The following is a 24,486-nucleotide window of genomic DNA, read 5'->3' on the forward strand; positions in this document are numbered from 1 at the left end:
CTGTCTTGGACTCTGAGATCTTCCTGGAGGGAGGGTGGTGGGAAGCTGCAGAGGAGAGCTCCAGCTGATGGGCACCATGTCAAGGTTATGGCTTTGAGAATTGGTTACGTGACACTGGAGGTTATGACTGATTTTTTGAAGGGACGGTGTCGTTTGGAGTCTAGAATCTGAATCAGTGACGTTTAAGCGCCCAAGACATGTTGGAGAAAAAGGAGGAGTGAGAGATTTCTGAAAGGTGCCTCCTCTGGAGGCTGCTTTTTCTGAAGTGATCATAGTGACTGCTGCCAACAGAAAAGGGTACAGACAACTCATTCGCTACCACAGTATGTGCACAGCAAGAGCTGCGGAAATGATGCAGCCAAAGGTACTGAATGAGACCAGAACAAGAGCCCACATTATCCCACCTGGTGCTCATGCTAATTCCCAAGCTTTCAGGGTATGCCCACACTCATCAGGACTTGTGTGTGAGCTTTGTGGATTACATTTTAGTTTGTTAGCTTAAGCACCAATTAAAGGTGAAATCATTTAAGTTTCTGCTCAAATTAGATAAACTTGCTTAGATATCTCTGAAAAGCACTGGGATACTCTGATAGCTTTGCTGCTCTGGGTAGCAGAGCTGGTTGAACTAGAGGGAGCTGTGGTATGGTAATAGATGTGGGAATTGACCCTCTGCTGCACTCTGCATGGAAATGTTCTGGTCTCCCAGCACGCTTGCTGTTTCCATCTGTGCTGTGTTCAGGCTTCCCACAGTGGGCACTGTGGCCTGGGATCCTCAGATGCATGTTGGAAAACCTTCTTCACAGTATTTCTAGGTCCAAGGAGTCCTGGAAATCTCCTGAGCAAAGAAATATTCTTGGGAGATTTCCCATTCTGACTCTTCGGGAGGGAGAAGGAAAAGGATTCAGATAATATATCCCAAATTTGCACCTTGTACTTATTTCAGACCTCCTGAGAGTCTTTTATTTGACACGATGTTAGCATCACACCTGAGGCTTCTTTAAACTGACCTTTTCCCAGAGAAGAAGCAGAGGAGTAATTTAAGATCAAATGCAGCTCTAGAGTAAAATGGCACATTTACTTCACTGGAGATGCGGCAGCATGGGCTGAAGTTGACTCTTTCTCTCTCTTTTCTTGTTCAGGAAACACTGAGGATTCACTTTTTGTTTCTTTTCTATATAGACAACTACATTCAGGCGGCCTGCTGCAGACACCTAACCTACGCATTGTGATTACCTCTCCCCATTGTCTGTGTGTACCAGGCATCTGAATCACTTGCTGCTCACCTGCCCTCAGATGCCGCAATAGTCACAGAGTCTAAATTGGGCATGTGGAGTAGGTGACGGAGTATAACCTGGAGTCTTTTCAGACTATCGGAAAAATTATCAATTTACAAAACCGTAAAGTCACAATGCTGGGTCATTGTAGCTCCTCTTCTTTTGCATGAATTCCTGGAAGGTGATGGATTTTCAACTGCCACAGACTGTGGTCTGTCCCACAGAAAGCTAAAAGCCTGATCTGTCAGCAATGCTCTACCTCTTTCCTTGTTATGCCTTTATTCTGTTCTAGACAAACATAATTTCTTCAGTCCCATGATCTGGGTCGTTTGTCTCCTTCTGTCTTCAACCTCTTTTCTGACACTGCTGAGGAAGAAGTAGTCGCAGTGCCATGTTGGGCACCTGTCAGGTGGACCCCATCTGTATGTTTCACAGAGGCTCCTGAACATCCAGCAGCAGAGAAAAAAATCTTCAGTCACTACCAATCTGGTCTAGGAGTTGAACCGTTGATCACGAGGCAAACATTTCCTTTCTTTTTGTATCTTGCAGGCCCCAGAGATAGATCTCAAAAGGTCTTCCAGAGCACTGTGTGAGAATATAGGAGTACACTGACTGTATCAGCAGACACAGTCACCCTCCTTGTGCTTAGTAAGACCTTGTGTAGCCCCAGACATCAATTTCTCTTTTACCAAAAGGAAGAGAGAGAGGGTGTGTAACTTTATTTAACAGAGCCTGGACTACAAACTACATCACAGAACACTCAACAAAGTTAATAATACAAGGCACAAGTCGGATGTGATATAAATGATGTAAATGTGTGAACTCTGAGTAGGACTTTGGCAGTGTTCCCAGCCGTGTTCAAAATGTACCCATGATATTTCTATCTCCCGTATTGGGAACCCACTAGAGAGAGGCAGAAAAGACTTAGGTTGAGTTTATTATCCATATTTATCATTCATTTCAGAATAGCATCTTCCTCCCACACTGATCCATCCTCATGGCACTACATATGCACCCAGCTCAAAGCAGGAGCCTTCACACTGACTTTTGGGGCAAGAGTTGAGAACGGTGAGATATGCTTGAAGCATTCAGTTTGTGTTGGGAAACCCAAAATAGATGGTGCAAGGGAATATGGGCCCTGTAGCTGTCCAGGTAGAGGTAATGAAAGGGGTTTGCAAGCTGTCAAGTCATCGGACTTTAAGGCAGAAAGGAGGCATGCCTGAGTGTAGGAACCCAGGCGAAAGACTGGAAGGAGATTCTTGGTATTTATCTCCCTTTTATATTTTTCCAGTGTTTGAAAAAGAGATGATGTCAGTGGAAGAAGAGCACAGAGGGGTTATGGCTCTGACCAGGGTGGGGATAAGCAAAGGCTGCAGGCTGAGGATCTTACAGAGTAATTTTTGAGTTGAGACCTGGGGTCCAGGGAGCACCTGGATGGGGACATCTTGGCTTTCAGAGCCACAGTGGGAGCACAGAAAGTGCCAGTGGTCATGTGGTTGAGCTGGCTGCAGTGAAGCCAGCAGTGCCTCAGAAATGGCTGCGTTGGAAGTGCTGATGAAGGTGATGGCTGGCAATAAAGAGTCAATGGGCAGGACGGCAGAGATGGCAGTTTGGGTGGAGAAGCTGCGGCACAGGGAAGGGTGCTGGTGGTGACGAGGGTACTGGTTGCAGCAGGTATTACAGTAGGGTTTGGAGTGCTACTGCAAGTGGAGACAAGGGTGGCTAATTACAGACATGATTGTTAAGATGAAGAGAAAGCAGGCTCGAGGAGGAGTGGTGAGGTCTACGGTTATGGCACTTTGCAGTGAAGAAGCTGCGGCTCAGTGCAGGGCTACAAGGGGTTCAGCTCTGGTATTAACTGAATCTGTGTTCTTCACATGTGCCAGCTCGTGGTTGGCTTGCTTCTCCTTCTATCTCACTCTTTACTACTTTGCTACTGCAGCATTTTCCCTGTTTGCATGCAGTGTGGAAAGAAATGCGTTAATGGTTTTGCGTAGAAAAAAAAGAAGCCTTAAATCAGACACTAGCCCACTGGTGATGCATCCTGTGCCCCTTGTCAGACAAAAGCTAGCCGGAAGATTTTAGCGGGAAAAATGAGGTTTTCCTAATGCTGCAAGGAAAAAAAAATCACAAGAAAGTTTAAAGGTGAGGGGGAATAATAAAAAAAACCCCATAATTGTTCTGAGACCTTCCTCAGCCCAAGGAAGGTTTAATGCTTTAAATGCAATGTAATTTCAGCAGTACTAAAGAACACGTTTCCATGGAAACATCAACCCACGGAGGGAGAGAAAGAGGGAGAAGGGAGAGGGAGCAGCAGTGGAGAGAGAGCGGCTCCTCTGGCAAAGGAGGAGTAGCCTCCAGACCTCCACACGCTTACTGACAGGAGTGATTATTTGTGTGTTTGTTTTAATCGATTCCCCCTTGAAGATGTGATAGGGAAGAAAGTGATAAGAGTGCCATCTTGGCCGAACTGCTACAGAGCCAGGAAAATCCAGACACACTTTTTGGACGAGTCTTCTTGCAGGCAATGACTCTGCTCCCACGAGCACTGTGAATTTGCTGCCCTTGCAAATGCATGAATGCTTTCAACACTTGATAAACGTTGAATAACCCCCAAATTGCTTGTGATTTCTTGGTGGATCAAAAAACTTCAGTTATTCTGCTGTTTCAAAAAATTAATAAGGGGGTTTATTTCAGTCTCTCCAGCTAGTTTAGCCCTGTCTGGCTTCTGGTAGCAGTGAGAGGACCTTTCTGGCAGATTTGAGTGGTTTTCTGCAAGCAAGAAAGTCCTAAAAGCTCTAGAGGAAAATTGATGTGCTCACCTGCTTGTTGGTCGTGACTCCCAAGACAGAAACTGGAATGAGCTCTGGGTAAATACTGACATGCCCTGATGGTTGACTACCAGCATACCAGCCACCTTCAGAAGACCAAAGGGGATGTTGACATGCACATCTACGTGTGGCCAGTTGTTTTAAGCTGTGGTCCACAGACATACGGGTCCATGGGAGATTTCGAAGGGGTGTGCAAGAATGATTAAGAAAAGTAAGGCTGTTGTCAGTGTGATTAAATTCACTGTATGGGGACAGTAGTTCAACTAGAATATTTTTTTACAGCTCTGCAAATTGACAGAGCTTGAAAAACTTCATCCTGGATGAAAAATCCCTGTGAAGAGCCTCATTTGACTTCTGTTCTGTGACTACTTGTCCTATCAATGTTTGTATGACTGTGCCCTAAGACAGATAAACAGATCTGAAGGACATCTCTTAACCTTTCAGTATTTGCCTGTTCCTAGTGGTATAGCTTCCATCAGTGATGTGTTACGTGGATGCCAAGACATAATTCTGACCCACCGTTGGCTGTTCTGACAAATGTAATTTTCTGTGCTTTTACTGCCCCATATAAGCAAATTCTTAGTCCTTTCAAATGGGAGAAATACCTTGAAGACTAGTTTTACTTTGGAGAAAAGTGATATGTTATCTGTTCCTAATAATTAAGAAAGGATGGAAAGATGTAGCAACAAAAAATAATACTTTAAAAAAGTAATAGGCAGGAATTTATTAACTCAGTAAAGCTTTGCAGCTTAATCCAATTTTGGACTGAACATTTAGTTATTATTTTATCCAGTCACTGTAACAATTTTGATCTTAAAGCTATTTTTCTATTAGCTAGTTTGTATTACTTAAAGGTTTGGTGAGTCAATTCAGAAGTATATTTGTTTTTATCAAAGATTTTTGGATAAAAAAAACTTTCTGAGAATAGACTGATTCCCTATGAGATTTATAGATATTTCCAGCTTTAACCAGAGTATGCTTTTAAAACACTTTTCCTTATTTCTGTTTTATTTCCAGTGAGGCCAGAAGGTGTAGAGGTATATTTTCAAGCTATTTAGGACTGTGTCATTTTCCCAACAAAAAAGATAATTTTGGAAGAAAAGTTGTAAGTCAGACATTTTGGGTTTAAAATGGAGTATTTTGACATGGAAAATCATTTACTGTCTTGTGATTAAGAGCATGGGAATGTTATATTCGTGTTTCTCCTTCATGAAACTTGGATGGACTAAATCTCCAGTGATATCCCTTCCCCTGTTGAGGTGATGCTGTTCCTTGTAGGACTCTTTCAGGGTGGAACATTACAGATGTATTTTATTTGGGGGTCTTGTCCATAAAAGAAAGGGCAGAAGGTGTCACACAACAGACCAGACTGTGTGGGAGCATGACTGTCCCAGAAGCTTCATTTTCTGTCCAATGTTATTACAGTTTTCAAATCTTATGGTTCTCTTTCTTTCTGACAAAGTGTTGACCTCCTCATGAGAAAATGTTGATGCCAAGTTCTTATCCCCCTTTCCCATTTAAAAATTGGTTTTGATAGGTAATTTTTCCTGGCTCTGGCATTTGTGAAAATAGGTCAGTCAGGATGTGTGTGAGAAAAATTTGGCTTTGGTTGGATTTTCAAGATATTGCTGTGACCAACATAGCAGATGGGGCAAAATGAAGATTTATCCTGCCCTTTTTTCTATAAACAGGTCACCTCATCCTAAGTTTCCTACAAGTGACCTAGCTCTCACAGTCTGGCCTTGGTGTTGTCAGCAGCACCCTGGCAAAGGGAGTGTAAAATGCCACTAGACCTGAATGGCAGCATCTCTTTCCCCCTTTCTATCAAAGACAGGGACTGCATAGGATGAAAAGCAAATGGGAGATCAGGTCCTAGATGGTATTAGGTACATGGAAGAAAGTTATTGTGGAAACTCTGAAGATCACTGAAGCAGTTGGACAAGCAGCCTTTCACCTGGGTGTTATTACTGTCATTTCTGCCCCAGGCTGAAGCTGACCCCATGTTCCCCATTGGGGGGTAATTTGATGACCCTGCACAATGAGTGCTCCCTCTGCTTTCTGGTGGACATCTGTCCATGCTTCAAAGCTCTGTGCTGCAGTACTTGAGTTTCCTCTTATATTTTCAGGAGGGAGGCGGGGGTCTGCACAGACTGTGGAAAGTGAGCTTCTCTTCTTGTTCTCAGGAATGGTCCCATCTCATTAGGATCAAGCAATGTGTGTAGGAAAGCAGCCCTGCCGTTGCTCTGGCTCACTATGTACTCTAAGGATAGATATATCCTCAGTCCCCAGGAACTGTCAGCTCAGAGTCTTTCTGAAATGACAAATTCATGGTAACTAAATAGAAGAAATGGGAAATAAAGTGGAAGTACCATTTTTTTAATGATTAAGAGGGGGAGTGATGGAAAAGATTCATCCTTCCACTGTGTATAGGAGCTGTCACTTGGAAGTCTCAGCACACATATACATTGTTTTCAAAACAACTTTGCTGAATATGATGGAGGAACAGCAAGGACAGATCAGTAGAAATTTGTCTTCCTCCAGAAAGGGATATCTCACAGGTCAGGATCAAACACCAAGAAAATTCATCTTCCTAGAGGTGAGGGGCCAGAATCTCAGCAGATCAAACAGTATCACTCCATAGATGTCAGCTGAATAACAGTGATTTATTCCAGCCCAGTATCTGCCCTCTTGTCTTTTAAAAAGGTGTGGACAGCAGGGAGAAACCAAATTAATCTCTTATATCTCTGTTATCTTGTAGCCTGAGGGATATTTCCTAATCTAGATGCTCTCCCAACCATTTTGCCTAATGAAAACAATCTTGAGCTCCGGGGGTTTCTCTAAGCCAGCAGGTCAGGTTCGTTCCCAGTAATATTAAATAGCTGTAGCCTGTACAGATTTTCTTGTGCAGGATACCTGCACAATCTGGAATTTGGTTGGTCTCTTCTCTATGCCTGCTTTCTTTCTTGCAGTGCATCTTCCCAGTTTCAGTGCTAACACTGACAATAAGAGAGAAAGGAGCAAATGAAGAAGAGTGAGATACTGTTCCTTTAAGATTTAGTTTTCCTAGTCAATGGTTGGCTTCTATTTTTTTTTTTTTCTATCTTGTTTTGGTTTTATTCATCATGATAGCAGAAAGAACAGAGTCCATGCCCCTTGTTACGTAAAAGCAGCTGCACTCGTGCCCTTTGCGTGGAATCCTTTTGCTGTAAATCGTACCTGACACTGGACAGATGTTACACAGACACAGCCAGTTGTGCCTACCTTTCACAACTCCGCAAGCCACCGGCACCGCAGCAGTGGGAGGCAGAGCAGGAGGCTGGGGCAGCGCAGGGCAGTGAGTGATGGAAGAGCCTCTGAAACACTTGGCCAGGGCCAGCCATGGGGACGTTTGATTGAAGACCCAGATGGAGCCCATGCTCACCTTTTCAGGAGTGAGCAAGTGGGTTTGATATCCCTTGGAGACTGTCTTATCTCAAGAGACTTCATGCATTCATGGGTCTGGGTAGCTGTGCATGTATTGTCTATCCTCTGAGGCAGAGTCAGCCACGGAAATGTCGAGCAATGGTATGGAGAAAAAATATCTATTATTTTAAGCTTTCCATGGATTTAGAGAGTGGAGGTTTAAATCAGCAGTTGTATGGATTGGTTGCAGTTTTCTCATTAAAAAAAATCTACACTATTTCAGTCTCTCAGATGAGAGCAGAAGCTATTAACAGCATAGTTAGTGCTGGTTAAATCTTTATTTGTCAATCACTTGCCACTTGAAGGTCAGAATTCCCACTGGTCCTAAACTTCCTTTTCCCTCTCCTTTGAGTCCACCCACCTTTCTGTCTGTCCATCCTCATCCAGGAGTAGGCATGTGGGGTGGACAGGACCTGCTGCAGGGCAGGACTGATGCACTCTGCTGAGGCTGTTTGCATCAACCCAGGCTGGGTAGGTCTTGCTGGTGCTGAGCAAGGGAACGTGGTTTAGAGCTGTGGGCACTTGTGCTGAAATGCTGTAATGTGCTCATCTTTGCTCTTTCATGAACATGAAGTGGGTCTGGGCAGGCAGCTATGCCTGTCCCTGGTACCTCTGGCTGCTGGATTTTTAATGTTGTCTCTAGGGAAAAGAAAAAGGCTATTTCACCATGCAGATTCTGTGGGGTAAAGGCCTTCCAGCATCTTCACCTCATTGCTGTTACTTTTGGTCTCAGTGTTTCACATTACAGTGAGTTTCCAAAGAGGCTGGTGATGCTCTACATCCCCATTCCCTTATCCTGCATTGCACCCCACCTGCCTTTTGCCCTGCAAATCCTCTCTGGCAGAGGTATTCCATAGCCTTTCTTTCCCTACCCTCCACCTACACCCTGTTTTTCCCTCATGTGCTGGACTGTTAAGATGACTCCCCGATGCTGATGGTGGAGAGGCTGTTTTATTTATATGGCCTGTCTTATTCAGGGAAGCGGTTGATGTTAGGATAATCATGCCATTTCAGACAGACTGCTTGTCTCATTGGAGCATAACTAGCACTGACAGGGCACAGGGAGTGTGTGTGCGTGTGTGTGTGCGCCCACGCACATGTGTGAGGTAGGGAGTGTGATGGACTGAACGGAGGCAATGTCCAGATTTGCCCACCCAGTCAGCAGGTCAGGAGGAGCTGATTCCCAGCAAGACACTGGAGGCAGAACTAGGAGTGGTTAGCGCTGACTTCAAACACATCTTCTTCAGAGCTGTGTCTGGGGCAGAGAAAAATTCAGTCAACACCCTCCTTGTCTATCCCCAAGCCCCCTCTGCCTGCCACATTTGCCTCTTCAGGCTTTCTCCGTCACTAGCTGAAACCATTTAAAATGTCATCATCTCTCTGCTGGTCCTAAATTGGCCATTTGATGTGGTTTTAATGCTCTGTTTCCTATGCCAACCATCCTTTGAAACACTCCATTAGCTTGCAGGGCTGACAGCTTCACATCTAGGGCGAGTGATGTTACCCAACAGTCAGAGCATAGGCTGGGGAGTCGGGTGCCCCCTGAGTCTGATACACTTTGTACCCAAGGACATGTCCCTTCCTTCTTTGTTCCTGCCTGCTTGTCCGTACCACTGGGCTCACAATGTCAGCCTGTTTCCACAGTGTTGTGTGTGTTTTGCTCCCACCCGGCTGAGTTTGGGCATTGTAACTGCTGCATCTCCACTGGGCTGGGGAAGAAGCTTGACTCTCCTGTGCTTGCATCGAGCAGCTCCAGAAATGCCCACATAAGCAAAATTCTTTGCTGAAAGGTGTTTCTAACAAAGTAGATTAAATTGCCTGTGCCCCCTTTCTCTTTCTCTCTCCATCTTGGAGTCCAAAACATCCAGGAAATCATGAATTAAACCTTTTACAGGCAGTTTCATCTTGGGTTACCTCACCTGCATGCACAGCCTGCTGTCCTCACGTTGTGCCCCTGTTGCAGCTGGTGTCTCTCAGTGCGGACATGCTAGGCAGTCTCCCAGCCCCCTGGTTGCCTGTTTGGGGACTGGAGTATGTGTAAGCTGTAGGGTGGAAGCAAGTTGCCCTGGCCAAGCAGGCAGCAGTAGTGTTGGTGTACCAGGGCAGCGCTGCTGTTGAAGAGGATGGCTGTCTCTGTGGTAGTGGTGGAGAGGGCAGAGCCACTCGAGTGTGGCTGCCTTGCAGCATGCTGCTGACTTGGCCTGCCAAGGAGTCCTTCAAGCCCTGATGCTTTGTCACGCAGGCCTCCCCTTGCTCAGCGCACCCAAGCAAGTGCCACAGCTACCCACGAGCTGCTTTCACCCTGCATCCCTGTGTAGGTGATGGGACCCAGCAAGCTACAGGAGTGCAGGGAAAGCTGTGGGGGGAGCTGCTTCTGCACTCTTCCTGCAAACTTCAGTAAACATGTTGCTAATGGGTGTGAGAGAAAACCCTCTGAAGAGTTATTGTGCCAAATTTGGAGACTAATTTCAGTTATTAAGGTGCGAAGCCAGGGATTTTAGTGCCACTTTAAGTGTAAATCTCAAGGCACCTCCAAGGATTGGAGTCACTGATGATCCTTCCTTGATTATTATTAGAGGTTCTAATCTTTCCAGTGGAAAACAAACAGAAATGACACCCTCTTGTGTCATATCTGTTGCTGATTTCTGTGAACTCTTCTTGTCAGGCTGTGCAAGGGAGATTCCCACAGTGGCATCATTCTCGGGTGGGAGGGGAGAGAGGGCTGAGAACTGTTTAATATTGCAGGCTGTTTAATTAGATGTTGGCACTGCTTTCTAAACTACTGACATATAAAGCTGCAACTCCCATCAGGCTAACAGCATCATCATCTTCTTGGATCCTTGTTTTGTCTTTACTCTGGTGGCTAGTGCAGAGAAGTCTTGAAATGGGTGTAGCTGTAGTCTTGTCCCACTGCAAGGTCTTTCCTACCACCAGAGCCTTACATATGTCTGGTAGGCTACACACACCCAGCAAGGGTCTGTGCCTGGCATTCCTCAGTACCAAAGCAATGCAAACATCTGGGAAAGAAATGCCAGAAAAGAAGCATGTATTGTCCTGACATGGGATGTTTTACACCATTAAGAACAATTGCGTGGCTAAGATTTTCCATGTGACTCACGTTTTGGGGTTCTTTCAGTGTTTGGGTGCTGAATGGGTCCAACTTTTGAAAAATAATGAATGGTCTGCCTTTGAAAATCATCCTGTTGCAAATGTTTCACACTGAGCTCTCTTATGGCTGTTTCCTATGCTATGCATTCCCCTGAAGGTCACAACATGGAACAAGTATGGAATTTCCTTTAGAAGTAAACATAATTGCTGATTGCACTTGGTAATGGAGAATTAGTGGATGAGTTTGGTTGATTAATGGAGTTAGGACAAAAAGGTTTGGGAAAAGGAAGAAGTTAAAATCATGACCTGGTTTTTTATTTGTTTGAAGAAGTTTCTCTGTTACAAATGCTTTCATTAAATTAGCAGGGAGTTCTCTGTGTGCGGGTAGTGGGAAAGCGTGAACCCTTTTTTTCTTGAAGTTGGTTCAAATTGAGCTTAGAAGTACAAACTGAAGCTGAATATCAGGAAATGTTTCCTGGTGTCATGGTGTAATAGAGCAGAAGAACCTCTCACATCTGTAATGGAAGTGTTGCTTGTGTAATTTACAGGAGAACTGGGCAAAGCACAAGAGGGCAGAATCCTGGGGCTAGCCCTGCAGGCAGCTTGGTCACCTCTGCCTCTCATGGTGATATGATGCTACTGGTGCCAGAGCAGGTGTATAAAGGCAAAATCTACTTCATGCAACAGGATTGTGAATTGAAGTGAAATATATGAACAGGAGAAACTGTCAGAGTGCCACGGAGATGTCATATAAACCACTGAACTGTGAAATATGTATTTGTCTCCTCCTCTTCCCCACAGTGTCATTCTGGATGGTCTGACAGTTAAGAAAACAATAGACTTGATTCTCATTTACAGCAATATCACTTTAACATGCTCTTACAATACAGCGAGGCCTTGGAATGAGTGTAGCTGTAATCTCGGTCCGCTTAAAGGTCTTCCCTGCTGCCAGAGCTGAGTGAAGAGGCCTTAGGATAAACAAGACTGAAGCCCAGACTGTTTAATAGTCCATTTGTACAGCTGACATGAGATGCCCCAAAGGAGGGTGCCTTGCACAGAAGTGACGGGACCTTTCCAGACAAAGAGAATCATTAACGTTGGCTGTGGGGATTTGCAGGGCTGATCACCCTTTTTTTTGGATCTTGCCGGGTATAAGGCATGACTCTGACCATAGGGAAAAGGACTTTCACCGGGCTATCTCAAAATCCACTGTCCCTACTCCTATGATGCTTCAGATGATTGCTTTGGGCCCAGCAAGGCATGCTGGCTGTGATAGGGATGGAGCTTCCTGCAGGTGCACTGCTCCTTACTCTGCTCTCTGCAGCTTCCCTTATCGTTACCTCGATGTTTGGGCTGGGGGGAGGCTGTCTCCACTGCTTCACCTGGAGGCCATCGCTGTCCCCAGATGAGATGTGAAATTCCTTTTGGAGAGTGAGCAAAGTGTAGGCTGTGGAGTGTGTTTACACAGCTAATTACTATGGATCCCTCTGCCCTTTGTGATCAGGGGAAATCAAGGACTGTGGGCACATGTGTTTGCATGAGATTTATGTGTGCTTTCAGGAATCCATAGAGAGCCAACAATGGGACATCACTTCCCTATCTCCATCACAAAATGGGAGCAATTGCCTTGCATTGCCTGATTGTCCTGATTCCTGGAGTAATTGTTCTGTTTCCTCCACACCCTTCCTCTTAGATTTTCCATTGTTTGCACTGTGCTCCTACCATCCCGGCTTAATCTGCAGGGGGAAGGCAGGCTCCCAAGTGTTAACATTCTCCTTGCTCTTTTTTGTCTCCTGCAGGTACCTGATCAATGTCACCTTTGAAGGCAGGAATTTGTCGTTCAGTGAAGATGGATACCAGATGCATCCCAAGCTGGTGATCATCCTTCTGACCAAGGAGAGGAAGTGGGAGAGGGTAGGACATCTTTGGTAATTCTTAAACTGTGTCAGTGAAGAGGATAGTGGAAGGCTCCAGGACAATAATCTCCCCCACCTTTCTGTACTTCTTATCAAGGGCTGGCAAACTCCTGCTTGCATCCTGGACCACTGGTATCTCCAATACCCAGGCCGCTGTCTTCTCTATGCAGGATGCCATTACATTCTTCCATTAGCATGCATAAAAAATTCATCAGCTTCCCTTCCGTAACCTCTGAACAAAATCTTTCCTGCCTTTCAGAGAAGAGACCTCCTCTGTGCCATGGGTTTCAATGGCAGAGACAGAAAATATTTCTCTGCATGGCTTGGGGGCAGTGAAGTTCCATATGCTAAACGACTGTGAGCTGCAGCCACACTTAGTAATATATGCCAGTGTTAACTGTACTTGATATATCTGGCCAGTGTCATTTGCAATAGGATGGTGCATCAAGTAGGATGTGTACATGAGATCGTATCGAGTTGTTCAAGGACCCAAATTTGCATATTTCTGAATAATTTGCATGTAACCCAAAGCACCATTTTAGAAACGGTGTGGATTTCTGTGTTAGTGCACATCTTTGGTTCATTTCACCTCCCACATAAATGTCAGTGGTCCAGGCTTGGAACAAGCACTCCCAAAGGGTTTGAACTGAAGTAGAGGGGGTAGTTTGAGGGCTAAGAAAATAAGATATAGAAAAGTGATGAGGTGAGAAGTCAGAGTGAAAGCAAGGAGAATTCAGCAGAGAACTCAATAGATATGAATGCAGAGCTTGGTCTGGGTGCAACCACATGTATGGCTTAGAAAAAAGCCCCTTTGCCCCACCAGACACAGAAAGCCTTCTCTCCTTGGTTGCTTGTTCTCTGCATGGACTTGGAAGAGGTCTGCATGGCCAAAGCCAGGAAGAAATTCCTGGGGAAATGAGAATGAAATAGGGAGCTGTCAGGAGAAGTGCATTTAGAAGAAGGCTGGAGAAACAACTTTTGAAGGAGGCAGAAGAGCCATTGCTTTAGTGCCTGGTGGGCACTAAGGTCTCCCAGTAGTTGCAGGAGTTTGGGGAGAGAGTGAAAGACCCCTGCTTGTGCCTGGTTTCCAGGAAGACCTATGTACCTCATGGTCTTGGCACACTGCAGACCAGATGAGAGTATATGGTTGCAAGAGTCAGCAGAGATCTCAGTGGGACAGGAGTGTGGGGAAACGTATGGCATGGCATCAGCATGTGTGGACAACTCCTGGACATGTTTGGAGGCAGACTGACTGGATATTGCACAGGGGATGGGCAGACAAGGCTCAGATTGCAGAGACCTCACATCAGGCTCTGTCCATCACTGAAGCCCACCAGGCAAAGTCCAGGAGCATGAATCCTGCTAGGGATTATTAGCAGGGCTGGCTGTGGGGAATCTGTTGCTGGAATGCTTTGCAGGCTCTGAGGAGGCACAGCTAAATGCAATGCTGTTTTTATCCTGCTTGTCACATGCACTACCCTGTCTCACCCTCAGTGAGGGCTTGGAGGCTACCATGAGCGGTAAGAGGGTTATTCAATCTCTAAGAGAGTATCTGTGGTCTCTCAGAAGAACCAGACAAATAGTGGAAGGTGAGGTGGAATGTTGGGATTAGACCTAGGACCTGCCTGAACCTTGCTGTCTGTGGGGACTGCTTGGTGCCCATTAAACCAGAACAGTTCTTTGTTTCATAGGAGCTGGGACTGGATTGAAATGAGACTATGATGAACCATGGTATTAGTGGTATGAAAAGCCCATAGTGCTTCCTGAACACAAATGTTTTACCTTGAAGTGGGTGTCTCACTCAGTGGAAAGATCAGATTATTATAATCATACTCTGAGCTGTTTGGATTTTACACTGGCAGGTTCTTCCTTGAAAACACAGAAGTCATCTCCAACATGCTCTGATCACAGAAAAATACCTTTCACTCCTGGAACTCATACTCTTTTCTTAATTTTCTCCATTCAGTGGAAATGCAAACATTAAAATATAAGGATGAAACAGATCTCTTTGGGGCAAAGATCATAATTTTGTTCCGCGTTTGCAGAAAGTCAGGCAAAGCAGAGTACTGGCCCTTAACAGCAGCTCCCAGGCAATGTCACAATGCAAGCCATAAATTATTCATAGATTATTAGCACACAATCACAATATCTTTGTAAATGCATTGATTTGCAGTGCAAAATCGTCCAAAGTCTCACTAATTTTTGCTAAATTAGCAAGGTGCTTTGTCCTGGCAACTTCTAGGCAATATATAGAGGAAACTGTGCAAAGTACAGGAGAATTTCCAAGTCAAACACTCAGGCAGTAGGAGAGGAGAGATGAAAGGCTGCATGAGAAACACTGATTCAGTCCTCTTCTGTGCATTCACTGTAGCTCAGTCTTTAATTACATTGCTGCACACTTTTATCCATAATCAGACGCTGTGCCTGGAAGGAATGTCAAGAGGTCATTTAGTCCCTCCCTGTGCCTAAGGGAGGGATCAACTAAACTGAAATTATTCCTGACAGATGTGTGTCTCACCTGTTCTGCGAGTCCTTCGATGCTAGAAACTCCATGAAATCCCAAGTCAATCTCTTCCATGGCTTCTTTCTCCTTACCCTGAAAAGTTTTTCTGATATCTAACCTAGATTTCCTGACTGCAGTTTAAGCCCATTACTACTTGGCATCTCCCTAGTGGACATAGAGAATTGTCTATTCTCTTCCTCTTTTTATCTTCGCTATGTATGTTTGAAGGCTTCTATCATGTTGTCTCTCAGTCATCTCTGCTGTAGATTAAACAAGGATTTGTTCAGTCTCTCCTGGTAGGTCATGTTTTTTAGTTTTCTGATAATTTTTATTAGTCTCCTCTGGATTTAGTGACACAGTTTGCTGCTCTGTACAGCTTGGTGCAGTTGATTCTTGAAAGATGGCAAACAGATTGTGAGGACTACATCTCATGGGGCATATATATATATATAAAGAAATGTTTTAAAACAGGTGTGAAGCCTTCCATTTTCTGAGCAGGAAAGATGCAGACAGTGACTGAACAATTTCAGGCTTTCAGGTCTGTGAAATTTTTTGAGATTTTGATTTTTCATCCCAATTTGAGAAGAAATATCTTCAAAACCTCACCAGGTGTTTCAGAACAGGAGTTCATTTTCCAGAAGACCTACAGCTGTCCCCAGACTCTGATGATGATAAATCTCCTCCTATGTCCTTCAGACAGACTGAAGCCTTGTAGGACTGATAATCATGAAAGAACGTGTAGAGCAACCACTTTCTGGAAAGGGGCAGTAATCTAAGCTCTTCTGCTCTTGTAGCCATCGGTAACGATTCCTCTGGTGATAAGCAGATAGGCTGCATTTCATCCACTTCTTTGTTCTCTGCTCCTTAGGGGCAGAAGGCTGTATGCCTTCCCTCACTACCTTTTAATTAGCTAGTTAGTAGAGCTTTTTGCTTCACTAGCCAGACAGCCTAGGTGTGTTTTGGGTGCCTAGCTAACCTGTTGTATTTATCATAGAGGGGCAGGTATGCAGATGGAGGTGGTAAAGGAGGTCCACCCTTATGCCCCATGAAGGGCCCTGCCTCATTGCAGCAATGAGCTGGGGCCAGAGGTCTTGCAAGGTGAGCCAGAGGATCAGTACTACACTAGGTTTTGTGTCTGAGAGTTGTGTGTTGGAAGAGTTTTCACCCAGCTTTTTTCTTTACTTTACTGATTGCCTGTCTCCTCTGCTCTGCTATAATCCCACATATGATGAGGATTTATTTCTGGGTTCATGATCCCTTCATGAGAGCTGGCAAGTGCTGCTCTCCAGCTCTTGCTCACATCCACCTTCCTTGCTGAGGCAGGGCACAACAGTCCTGTCCCATTAGCTCCCAGCTCCTTCTGTCTGCTGCCTCACTTTCCCCCAGCAAAACTGGGGATGACACAAACATTACTATCCCTGAGGCCCTCTTTGGGATTCTTCCTCTTTAATTTCTAGTGAGTTTTTCATCACTTCTATTACTAGGTTGTTCTCAGCCTCTCCCTTTGACTGATGTTTCTCTGCCGCTTCCCTTAGGTGTGTCACTGGGGATTCAGAGCACCTTTCTATGCAGCTCATGACAGCAACCTCTTGTGCCACCCCACAGAGTCCTTTGATTGCAGGCTCCCTGGGGCACCTCTTACCATGCATGCTCCAGTAACTCCTGCTCCTGGCTGGATGAGCAAAGCCCCAGGTGATGGGTTTTGTCAGGGTGCCACTACAAGCCATCTTAATGGGGGACAGATGGGAAACTTATGCTGAAAGATTCATTCTCCCTGCTGCATGTGGTAATCCTCTGCCCCTATCAACCCTCACTCCCCTCAGCAGATAAAGTGTTTGCCTGCTGCTGCTCCTGTAATTATCATTGTTTGACTTTTGAACTCCTGAAAATCAATTAGCAGCATCTGTTCTGCTTCTTCTAGCCATTGATGTGGCCATGATTACAGATTCACAGACAGGCTACTGAGACTGTTCTCCTACACTATTGCACACATTAGTGCTCCCTGGAAATGAGGCCATTTGCTGTGGCATGCTGTCAGCTGCCTCTGTGACTGTAGTTTTCCTGTACTCCCTCATGCTGAAATAGGGTGAAAAATGGTCCCACAGCTCTCTGCTGCATGGGCAGATGTGTTCAGTCTTGATTGTAGTCCACATAATGTGAGTTAGTGAACTTGTGTGGCACTGTCCCCTGCTTGGGACAGAGCAATGTCAGGCCCACCCGTGCTTGGGAAAGGTTCCCTTGGGATATGGGAAGGAGCTACAGAAAAGAAAGAAGGATTCAGAAAAGAAAAATCAAAAAATAAGGGTTTTTTTTATCTAAAAAAAGAGGAAGGGGGAACAAGATAAGTCTTTGGACACCTAAATCATTGTTGAAGAAAGGACATTATGGTCAGTTGCTTTTTATGTCCACAGTAAACAGAAAGAAGAAATCTTGCTAAATTTTCAAGCAGAAAGATTTTGGTTAGATGTGTAGGGAGCTGTCTAATTGTTAGCATGGTGAGACATGGTGAGGCTCATTTGCTGGTGATGCTCATTTGCTGGAGGACACATAGAAAAATACCCAACAGCGCCGGGTCTAAATCTATCTTGTCCTGCCTCAGAGCTGGTGGATGCTGTAAGATATCTCTTGTGGTTCTCTGCCAGCCTACATTTCTGTGATTAGATGAAAAAGATGAACCTAAAGTTCATCATAAGAGACCACTTATTTGATAAGAAAGAAAAACTGGGTTATGGACAGCTTATCAGCAAAAACTTTAAGCCTGGTCCAGTGAGGACATCATTTCTGCAAACTTCCACCATGTACCTTTTGTATGAGCAGGCAGTTGGCCCGTGAAGGCTATTGTGGATGGATGCAAACAAAAGCCCTTGTGGAGGCATTTGTCACCTCCTGCAGTCTGCAGCTTTGGAGGGCTGATGAACACCACAGAGATACTGAAGAGGCTGTAGCTTCTGAAAATGCTGCAGCCTTCAGGCCTAGTCTCAAATCTTTCTGTGCATTAAAAGAAATATTCACTGTCATTTCTTTGTGTGCTACAATGTCGCAGTGACAGAAATAACAGGACGGGAGAAGAGGACTGAAAATCTGATCAGTATTCTTGGCTTTTAGTAAGGATCTGTGTGGTACTGGCCACTCCATGAAGAACTAATATGAATCACGTACCTGTTATGTTTCCCAGCAGAAGGAAGGATTTAGGTTTCTTTATTTATTTAATTTTCTGAAGAAGGCCCTTTAAAAATAAGAGAGGAACAAGAATCCAAGCATCTTCTCTGAAGAACCTTCCCTACCTTTGGAAAGATGACTAGACCATTTGAGACAGTTTCCTCCTTGTGTTGTCTGGTGCCCACCTGAGCAAGCCTTTCTAATTACTTACGCATGCATGCACAGGTATGCTTGCCTCCCTGGGGTGGAATTTATCGCCTTTGGTCAGGTTCTGCTCTGTGTGTGGAGTTTTGGCACCTTGACAGCATGTCAAGGAACTTCAGAGAGAAAATGTTTTTTATCCCACTGACTCCTTTTACTGTGAGAGAAAATTGGATTGTTTTTGCCAATCAGTCTTGTTTTGCTAATTTCCCTGTGTACATGGGGATTTATGACTCATTGTCCCTGAGAAGAAATGGCATAGGAGTTTGTTTAAACCTGCTCAGAGTTAGTGACTGATTCTGTTCCCATAGAACCAGTTTTTAGAAGGATACAGCTTCACTTAGGGGAGATGAACCATTCTGGATTTAAGCACATATGGCTAAAATTAGAATGGGAGTCTGCAAATACATTTCCCCTCTTATTTGTAAAATGTTCTTTCTGGACATTTCTCTAAGAGACTGTATTTTTTCGAATCCCTTGCTTCTCATTAGACAGCAGACTTGCATCAAAGAATAGGTATTTTATAGATACCCTACTCCCAAGTGAGTGTCCCTTAGATACCTGATCTAGGTCACATCTGATGGCTCTGTTGATGACCCTCATTACATCAGACAAACAGATGGCTTTATTTGTGCACCTGTGCTGCATCCACTGTCAGGATTTGGCCTGGCTTCTCACAGTTGTCCAGGGTGTAACTGTATGTATTTGTGGCTAATTATGGCCATGTTAATCTTACACTGACTCCTAAGGAGAAGGGCAGATGCAAGTGCCACACAAAGCTTTCCTTATCAGCTAAGAAATGGAACACTCTTTCTGAAAAAGCCTCCTACGTAAATCTTGTGGACATGCTGATCAAATAGTATCTTTGCTGACTGATCCTATCAGACCATTAGATTAGATTACTGCATCCTGCAGTAATGAGCTAGTACATCTCTTTGACCAAAGAGGACACTAGCTGGGTGTCTCCTCCTAACCACTGTATATTATGTCAGTATAAGCTGTATGCTGTCTTTACCTCTTGCTGAAGTGGTTCCTGACTTTGTTTGCCTGAATTTTGGACTGTATTTGTATGATTCATGAGCCTGCAGAAAAATATTCTGGCTCTTCTCCACCAGGCCCTACTCCTTGGTTACCAGAGGGAATTCTTACATTGAAACAATGACAGCTTCTTGGAGAGACCTTGTCCTCTAATGCAAATCAGATATTGGAAAATCTGGAGATCTTTATTAAGCCCAGGCTGTAGTTAGAATGCCTCCTACCATTTCTATGCTGGTGTAGCTGATGAGGGTGATGGTAACCATCTGACCCTTACTGGGGTTGCCAACCTGACTCTTTGGACAGCCCTGAGGACTGTGCGCAGTGTACTAATGTGGTAACACAATCCAGCCATGGGAGAAGACTGCTCTTGCCTTGTTTGCATTCTGGATGAGAGCTCTAGTCTGGGGCTTTCTTCCAGCTGACTTGCCTATGCCATACACCAAGGGGGGTCACTGTTTCCCCCTTGCCACATGTACATGCAGTCACTTCTTGTGTGTCATCATTGCTGTCCCCAGCATCCAGTTATTGACTGGGGACTCTGCTTTCCAGGGAGCTGTGTGAACGCTAACCAGAAGGGTGGCTCCTGCCCCAAAGAGGTTGCACTTTAATTAGAAGACAAAAGACAGCAGATGGGTACAGATGGACCAACGGGGGAGTACAAGGGAACAATCAGACAACATTAGTCAGCATGGTAGGCAGCAGGCTTTACACCAACTGCCTAACTCTTGTGAAGGCTTTGATAAGCAGTGGAGAATTATAACTGGCTTTGTGCAAGCTTATGGGGGCCTCATTGAGAGTGTGAAGGGCAGATGGGAAAAAGCAGTAAAGGTGCTTTTGTGTGCTTGGAAGCTGTGGTTGAGAACGTGCAACAACTCTTCTTAACATCCAAGGGGATAATCCTAACTTTACAGAGAACCAAAAAAAACTGTGGTAAGGCTACATCTTGCAATGCAGTACCATCTCTCAGTGCAGGGCTCGTGTGCTAGTGCCAGAGCCACATAGCTTCTGGTTGAAAACCCTCTTGCTTACCACCAGCTTGGAGGTTTTCATGGCATGTCAGATGTTGCTGTATATCTGTGTCCCTTTCATTGTGAGCATTTAATTGATTGTGGGAATATGTTATCCCAGCATGTTGACAATAAACATCCATATCTTAATTCAGGTGATAGCTGAGCTGCTGTGGGAAGATGAGCTTTCAAGCATGGATAGAGTAATTAAATGTTCCTATCACAATACAGTATCAAAGATCCATCCTATCATCCCTGATCAGTCTACAGTATTCTAAAGAACCAGGAAGGGGGGGGAGTTGATTTGGTTAGAAATGAAAGAAAGAAACATAGCTGTTGTTTTGTAATTTTTGGTGAATGAAAACAATTTCATATTTATTTTGAGTCTGCAAAAATGTTTTTCTGGCATAAAAGAAAAAGCAGGTCATTTAAATGTAGTAAAAACATATTGTAACACAGACCAGTTTTGATAGAAAAACGTCATGTGAAAATGAAATTTTCTAAAGCTTTCACTTTGTGCATTGCCATTTTTAAGCAAAGTATGTAATTGTGAAAAGTCTAAGTGATATATGCTGACATTCTAAGAATCTCCTCCCTTGCCCTCTCTTCAGACCAAAACTCTTCTCTAATTTCAATCTGAGCACAAGAATTACTTTTTCCTCAAACTCCGTTTACAAGTGAACTGACTATTTATCAGCCCAACAGTAATTGCTCCAGCTGTACTTCATTCAGGACTGACATGGGCAGGTTGTGTGTCCTGCAACACTGGATGGATACACAGAACAACAAACTTCACTTTCCTCTGCTTTGCCTCCAGACACTTACTGGAAATCACTTCAGGGAGTCTGTAGCAGCCAGAAACTGCACAGGTGTCCCCAGTACCATTGGAAGGGGCAGTCTATTTCCTGTTGCTTTTGGTGGCCAGACTATGCAATGAAAAGACAGCTGAGGAAAGCATGGGAATTTTGGTGGCTTTAAGATTTGAAATTCGTGAAGAGATGAGGGCAGAGAGGGAACAGCCAACCAAACAGCATCTGGAGAGAGTGCTAGCATAGCTTCTGGTGAAGGAGGCTCACAGTGAATGAATGTGCCCCTGGTGCAGGAGGGTGTGTTCACATCTGTTTAGTTGCATTTGCTTGAGACCCTGTCTCATACCAGTGATGTCTTTGCTTGGTCTATGAATACTTTGCTTTTTCTATTTTTACGTTTCTTGAATGTTAGTAACTGGAGACTCTGTTTTCCCTCCATGGGGCTTGAGAGAAGGGAGGTGCTGCTGTGCTTTCATCTGCATATTCATAGGACCCTATGTTTTTCTTTCTTTTGTCTTTTTCTTTTGGTTTTGTTTTTCTTTCCCTTCCTCCTCTTCCCCATCTTTTTTGCTAGGGTTTTGGCAGTTTGCTTTTCCTGGAGCAGGAGTCTGGACACATTTGCTTCTGAATGCCTTTGAAATCAATTTTTCTTAATATAAAATTGCTCAGACTTTTTTTCAGTAAGGAATAGCTTGTTTGTTGTGTCTTTGGCCTGGTTTCTCTCCTCTGGTGTTGGTTTTGGCCAGCGTTTCTGTGCCTGGTTCTCACACGCTCCATGCTTTGAGTTTGAATCCTGATTGTGCGTGGTTGACTTGGCTTGATGCTGACCTGCATCTTGGCAGTGTTTTTTACTAGACCAAGACAGTCTTTTTCCCTGTGGTTTTCTCTGAACTGTTATGTGTTAACTTCTCTGCTGCTTTTCAAAGGTATCTCAGTGTTAAAACTGTGGTTATCACTGGAGCTACTGTGTGCTTGCGTTACTCTCACTGCTCATGAACCCTGGCATGCGTTTAGTGTCATCGATTTGAGCATACAATATGTTCAGCGTCGTTTGTTTTCCCTCTGCCTGAACTGTGTTTTCCACGAGTCTGTAATTTCTTCAGACTGCCTTTGGTAACGTTAGATCCCAGCACTCACTCTTTCATTGCCTTGTAGTGGCATCTGAGTTTCTGTCCCTATCCTTTGGCCTTTATTCCTCATGAAAGGGTCTGGCATTTATTGACCTGGGTTTATTTCTAAAGTGTGCTGGGGGTTGTGCTGACTTCTACTGAGTCAGCAGTTTGCCAGGCTTATTTAATTTCTTTCTGTCGGGCTAGCTGCATTCTGCAATGTCTCCCACCATGCCAAGCCTGGAAGATTGTTTGACAGCCTTTTTCTTGTTCCTGTTTAAGCTTTCAACTTGGTCTGCATTTTGTGTGACAGTTTCTGGTGCTTGTTTCCCTTAGGTTTATTTCCTCAGTTCCTGTACATGATAATGACTTATATTTCTATTGTTTCATCCTTCGAGAAGGATCCTAAGCACTTTGCAAAATTAACATACCGGCAATATTTCACTATGAGTAACGTTCAGCCGCTCGTGTGGTGGAATGGGGTTAGGCTGTTTAACGATGCAAAACAGCGCTTGCAGAGCTGTGTAGGGTAAGAAAGAGGAATCTCAAATGGAAGGAGGTGAGGGAATTTTATTTGGACTCCGGCCAGTTTTGGTCTCCGAAATCTGTTTTTGGGGAAAATGACATGGATCATTAAAGACCAGGACTGATAAGGTCTGTGTTCTTCCCTTTCCAGATGATAATGCCCGAGCCTCAGAAATATGGTGGGAGGAACAAAGGAGTCTGTGAAAAAACATAGTTCAGGATCTATGAAAATATTAATTAATTTTGGTCAGATATGGAGGATTTATTCTGGAAGTTTTATTGCTGTAAATGAAAACTGACATTTTGGTGTTTTCGTGTAGACTCACAAAGCCTTTAGATATCACTCACAGAGGTGACATGGAGGAGGAAATGGCAGCATCTTCCCCCAGATTGCAGAGCCTTGTTAGCCAGTTGGTGAGGACAGACTCCTAGGCAATGGGAAAACTGCATTCAAATTCCTTCTGCCTGACTCAGAACGGAGGTTTAAACTGTGGTCTCTGTCACACCTCAGGAGAGAGGTCTAGACCTTGGGACTGGGATTTTTTAAAATTTATTTATTTCTTTTTTAATTGAAACTCCTTTGACAGTGAGTACTTGAAGTGTCTTTGCAGATGTTTGTTTGGGTCCAAATTTCCATCACTTTTATTAATCATGTCTGATAGAGAACATGATGTTTGTGTGTGTGTTGAATGGACGAGTTTGATTACTGGAAAATTCAAAAGAGCAAACAAACCTGGGTTTAGATTGAAGCAATACCTTTAATTATTTTTTTTCCTGTATTGTTCAGACCTTGCTTTGAAAAATCATTTTTTGCATAGCTTAATCGGAACACTATTTTGGTCAGTGCAGGGCTGGCCTTTATGAGACTGGGGAAACTGCAGCAGGGCAGCTTGCCACCCACCACATAACACGGGTGCACACAGCAATGTTAATGCTAATAGGTGCTGTAGATCCTTTTGTTCTCCCAGTAGATCCACCCTGGCATTATGTAATCCTGTGTTTTTTGAGAAGAAATAGTACTTGCTGGTAAACCAACTTCTATTGGGTGCAGCACTGGACAGCAGAGGTGTACTGCAAGTTTTCCAGTCTAAGCAGCCTCATACAACAGTCTCACCATCCAAGCTGGGAGGTCTGGGAATAATAGAAAGAGTCCCTTTTTCTGCAGTCTGCTGCCTGAGATCAACTCCTCCACGTCAAGTTTAACTGTTTACTCCAAGCATTATCTGGGTGTTTTAAGAATTCAGGATTGCTCAGGTCACTTCTTTCAGGCCAGTGCTTTACTTTTGTTCTTTTTCAGAAGTGGGAGATATTTGCTTTCCTTCTTAGACGTGTGCTCATTTTCGCTGAGGTCAGAGTTCTTTGTATCACTGCATTTAATTATGTTTGCTTTGTAAAGACTGCTGGGATTATGACAGCATCTCATTTCTGTAGCTTTTCTGCCTCTGACAGGAGCTACCTGTGGACAGCTGCTTTCTTTGAGCTTCTCATGTGTATAGATCAGCCTGCATTTGTAGTTTCCACCAGCTTCATGCCTTGTCCCTTTT

At 44.3% G+C, this 24,486-nt stretch overlaps 1 protein-coding gene across 1 annotated transcript in view; it reads left to right on the forward strand.

Annotated features, from left to right (window-relative positions):
* The window catches only part of GRIN2B (glutamate ionotropic receptor NMDA type subunit 2B), a 203,587-nt gene that overhangs the window by 114,787 nt on the left and 64,314 nt on the right, over positions 1–24,486 (forward strand). The window contains exon 4 of the mRNA XM_074826859.1: positions 12,475–12,589. Coding sequence (XP_074682960.1) covers positions 12,475–12,589 — 115 coding nt within the window. The remainder of the gene's footprint in view (positions 1–12,474; positions 12,590–24,486) is intronic.

Source organism: Strix aluco, chromosome 5 (assembly GCF_031877795.1).
Source record: "Strix aluco isolate bStrAlu1 chromosome 5, bStrAlu1.hap1, whole genome shotgun sequence".
Classification (NCBI taxonomy): domain Eukaryota; kingdom Metazoa; phylum Chordata; class Aves; order Strigiformes; family Strigidae; genus Strix; species Strix aluco.